General features: G+C 39.1%; 1 protein-coding gene and 1 pseudogene across 1 annotated transcript in view; both read left to right on the top strand.

Moving 5' to 3' along the window:
- Positions 1 to 1,208, top strand: part of LOC138039203 (C-reactive protein-like) — a 38,326-nt pseudogene extending 37,118 nt beyond the window's left edge.
- Positions 1,209 to 4,399: 3,191 nt separating this feature from the next.
- Positions 4,400 to 5,000, top strand: part of LOC138039204 (neuronal pentraxin receptor-like) — a 9,922-nt gene continuing 9,321 nt past the window's right edge. The window contains exon 1 of the mRNA XM_068885401.1: positions 4,400 to 4,767. Within this exon, the coding sequence (XP_068741502.1) occupies positions 4,527 to 4,767 (241 nt within the window). The 5' untranslated portion in view covers positions 4,400 to 4,526. The remainder of the gene's footprint in view (positions 4,768 to 5,000) is intronic.

Raw genomic sequence — 5,000 nt, 5'->3', positions numbered from 1 at the left:
TGGTAGAGTAGGTGATTGTTGGTATGGTTATTGTGATAAATTCTGTGATTGGTGGATTAAGCTGAGAGCACTTAATATGATTGGCTGATGTAACTGTCCTATTACAGGTTTCCGATAACAGCCAACTGTCTAATTTCACTGTCCAATTACACCCCTACATAATAATTAGTGAAAAATAAAGCACTTAATGGGCCAATCAAATTTGAGAAAATTGTAATGGTTATGATTAGCTCTGGAATAGTGCGTATTTCACGACCCAAAGGAATACCTCGAATTTTAACAAAAGAATAAAATAAGGACTCTTTTAGCGTCTTTCAACGTTAGTGGGTGATCACAAGAAAATACCACAGTGGAGAAGGTGTGGTCCACCAGCCATGGGTCAGAGAAATTTGTGCGCGCGAGGGCAAAATGGGTAAGTGCCGGGTTACAAGTCAACTGAGAAAACACAGTGCTGTAGCCTTTGAACAGAGTTAGTAGAGAGTTAGTTAGTAACTCTGCTTTGAATGTAGCGAATAAACTCACCAATTTTATAACGTAAACCATGTTGTTCGCGGCAGTGTTAACAAGTCAACATTTGCGTGAGAAAGGTAGAGATTTGTATCGATCAGAGAAGGTCCTTGGCAGGCTCACTTCCATTTATAGCCTCGGTAACTCAGCCACAATTTAAAATGGATGCCATGTGAGCAATGGCAATTTCGACCCATAAATGACGAAATAGGTAGATTCCTTTCTACACACAACCGAAAACTGTTCCACTTGTAAAATTCAGTTGCATCTTTTTTTATCTTCTACGCAGAAATAGTGGTGTATCTGTTGATGACGGTATCTGGCATCATGTTTGTACCACATGGGAGAACACGAATGGCTCTTGGAAAGTTTACAAAGATGGTAGCGAGGAAGCCCGTGGGTCTCACTTGAAGTAACAAAGGATCAGTTGAAGTGTGGTAATGAAACAAAGACCAACGGAATCCTCATTGTCGGCCAAGAACAAGATTCGTTTGGTGGCGGTTTTGACCCAAGTCAACATTTCCTTGGAGCCTCAATATTTGGAACAGAGTTCTCTCTCCGATTGAAATCTTGGAAATGTCGAAATCGTGCCATGTGGGGAAGGGTAACGTCAAGAAATGGTCTGCTTTCAAAGTAGGAATGAGAGGCAATGTAAGGGTTATCTCTCCATCAGCTTGCGAAGTGTAAAATTCAGTTTGCATTTTCTGCATTTTTTTTTTTTATTATTAACGATCTTTTCAATAAATCGTATGTCGTTTGTAATCAGTGTTTCATTATTGGCTTCTTTTTTTCGAAGAGGGCCGGGAAGGGGGGGCGGGGGAGGGGGAGGGGGCATTGGCCTCCGAGATTTTTCATCACTTTCAGTCGATTGAATATAAAGTTGGCCCTCAAGAACGAAATCAATCTGAAAGCAGATTGCGAAAGCCAGGGGCACCCAACGATAACCTTCGGTGAAATATATGTTCGGAGAGTCAAACTGTTTTAAGAATTTCGGTTCTACTTTGGCAAACAGCTACATATATCTTTACTCAAATATCACCTAAAAGATTCGCATCCGGGGAAAAGTGGAAAAGTAGTCCCTTACGTTTTCAGAAGGGGTATTTTTGCATTTTTTGACACTTAAAAAAGTTAAACCTAGCTGTTTCGGGTGAGCAAATGGTTCGGTTGGACGTTAGAGAGTAACGTTCTGTTAGAAATTTCTGAAATGAAGAGATCGTTCCCTAAAAATTTCTGACCCTTTAATTTTTAGCTAAGATACCCGAACAGATCAAATTCTTCTAGGTGCTAAATTGAACATCTCTTTAGACAGTCTTTAAACATTACAAGGAGCCTAGAAATATCTCTCAAAGCCTTTGGCTTAATTTGCCCATTGGGTGCCCTTGAAAAGCGACAGTCACTTATAACATGAGATCCGAAAGAAAAGTGAAAGAGCAGAGCATGGATTGAGTTTACTGACCTTTAACGACAAAATGCTCCTTTAAAATGTCATATGTGACATTGATGTCAACGCAGAATGCAGAGTTAACCTTGATGCCGTTCATTCAGGGGCTGCATTCTACTTTAAGACAAAATGTTTGTTTTGGTGAACCAATATGGAAGCTGGTCACTTGTGCGATAAATTCTTTATGGCAGTTCGTTATGTTAATTGTGTTCGATTAAACAAAGCTGTTGTTAAAAATTGGATTAAGCATACATTCACATTTATACAGGCCCGTTTAAACGGTTTAAATCTTTGCTTCGACACGCATCCAACACTTAATTGAACGAAATGTTCGGTGCGTTTGAACAGGTAGTCCAACATTGTTGAAAACGCAAAAAAATGTTGAAAGCTTGTTGAAAGCGTATTGAATCAAGTTTAAATCGGTTTAAACTTTCATTCATCATCGATTCAATTTTTGTAGAACATAACAATTGTAGAACACACGTATGCTCACATCAGGCCTTAAAAGTCAACATGGTGTGGTTTATCTTGACCAGAGAGACTGGTTTCTAGTTCTTAGTTCCTCGCAATCAAATTTCGCGAAAGTGTTGGTTCTTTTGTTGCAACCAATTCTCTACCTTGAATTTACGATTATCGTTAATTCTTAATTTGCTCTGAATTAGCTATTATCATTAATTTAGAAGACTGAAAGCTGATATGGATTACGGGAAATGGCCATATATTTTTTAAAAGACAGCCCAAGTGTATGGACGTAGGACTCGAACCTGGGAATGTTCATTATTAACCTGTCACCCAACCACTTGACCAACACACCGCTAGCTGCTCAGGGACAATATTTTAAACACTATTTGATAATGTTGTATTATCACTCGGCAACAAACAACATTAAACACTGCAAAATGTCGGTCTCCAAACTTGACGACAAAGCTCAACATTTTAAAATCAAATCTTAGGCTTAAATTAATAATCTAGCTTAGGCGGTTAGGCCTAATAATTTTTCAGCAGCGATATTTTATGAGAGACTTAAATAAATGTGTTTTAGAGGGCGCGGTGTCTTGATCTTCAGTGGTGAAACGAAAAGAAGCGGTTCCTATAGAATACAATCTTCGTGTTCAAATCCACGCCACGGATATGATTTTTTATTTCCTTATTTTCTCTGCTACCACAAGTATTACAGTTAATTCAATGCAAATTAGGAATTAACGATAATCGTTAATGTAGAGAGGAGATCATGTTGTTTGTTGACGCAATGTTGGAACCGTTTGAACGGCCTCCGCACCCCTTTTTTCTGCGTCCAACATTTGCGGGAACATCAGTTCAACATCTGTTAAACCGGAATGTTGGTCAAATGTTGAAATCATTTAAGCTTCGGGAAAAAGTCACGTGTATAGAAGAACCTTGCCTTTTTCTTGAATTAAGACTTTTTCATGTTGAAATAGATGGTTATTTTTTTCAATCTTAGAGACTAGAAATTCGTGAATACGTAGAATTGGAGCAGCCTGAATGTAGCGTAATAAAACGAACTGATAAGAGATTTATTAAACAATGCCTTAAACAATTTCTTGAGAAAAGTCTATCGCTCAAATTAAAAGGCGAAAGAATGGTAACATAAATAAATGGACGCCTGAATAAACGAAATGAAGAATGGAGCAGAAGTTCATGGATTGTGGGTTTCTGCTTGGAGTCATTACACTGACTGCGGTTCAAAATATGTCTTTCTTTTTTTTTTTCCGGTGGAATAAGCGGAAGGTTAGGGGTCAACCGGCCCACAGAGTAGGAGAAGAACGCTTTTAAATAGTTAACCAGTAGATTTATTCTCGCGTTTACGTTAGGCCAAGCTTAGCGTTTTGTCAAAAAGTCAATAGAACGTTGTTTGACTTTGACTCATTTTCGCCTGTTATCTACAGATAGCGAGTAACTTTGCAAGAGAGAGAAAAATGTAATAATTTTCATACTACAAGCAGCAATTTTCCGTTTTCCGTCCAGAGTCAAGGCGATGGAAAATTTCTCGAATGTCCCCGCGCCATATCATCTCTATGGGGACCACGTGCAAAGCAAAGATTTCGAAAAAAAATTAGTTCTATCGATTAAAATTTGTTTGCCTCCAAATATTTGTTTTTTCTAATTATTAAAAATGTTAGTACAAAGCGAAATTTATTGCCATACTAGTTCTTTCATGTTTTATTGTGGCAGGCTCTCACATTCGAATTCGTTGCCAATACTCGTATTTTTCTCCGGGGTTTATAGAAATGAACTGAACAAAAAGTTCCATCGCTAAATTAGGAGGAAGAAAAACACTTTTAGAACTTTGACCTCAATTTACGCGTTGGCAAGCACACATGAATGCTGTCGGCCTGCTGTAAATATGATCGGAGAATAGTTCCCGCCCATAAAAAGTCATTTTTTGTGAAAGACACAAACTGATGGTCTTAATAGATTGGCTATTTGCAGTGCCTGATTGCCACTGACATCCTCACTTCGACTTACTTCTGATCCAGAAGTATCGATTCGGTCATTCTTGCTTACGCAGTGCACCGAGCAGTGTACTTCTCTTCGGTCGAACTCTTGATCAAGCGACATGATGGCAAATGTTGGGCTCTATTTCCTGTTTATCGTGGTTGTATTTGTTTCTTTTTCAGATGCACAAAAACCCTGCGATCTCACTTCATCCGCTTGTCAATGTAGTCCAACGATAAAGGTGTCCATGGAAGGTGACAAGTGCGACTTGTGCGAGGCAAACAAACAACTCCAACAAGCCACCGACGACCTGAGGAAAGAACTTGAGACCATGAAAAATCGAAGCAGTCAGATGAAGCCAGGTAAATCCTAGCGACTTCTTAGTAGATTGGGCTTTAACGTTCAGTTAATGAGTCGTGTACATTGTACCGTTATCGAAAAGGTGATAGAATCGAGCCCCCCCCGAGGTTAAATTGCGGCTTGGGGTTTTTTTGTGTTCAGTCACATATCGCACTCAACTTTGTTAAGCGCATGCGCGAAGTTAATCAAAGCGGATACGTCACACGGTTGTGCAATGGCTGATTCATCTTTTTCA

Source organism: Montipora capricornis, chromosome 2 (assembly GCF_036669925.1).
Source record: "Montipora capricornis isolate CH-2021 chromosome 2, ASM3666992v2, whole genome shotgun sequence".
NCBI classification, from domain to species: domain Eukaryota; kingdom Metazoa; phylum Cnidaria; class Anthozoa; order Scleractinia; family Acroporidae; genus Montipora; species Montipora capricornis.
Note: the sequence above shows the minus strand (reverse complement) of the source record. Positions and strands in the feature narration are given on the sequence as shown.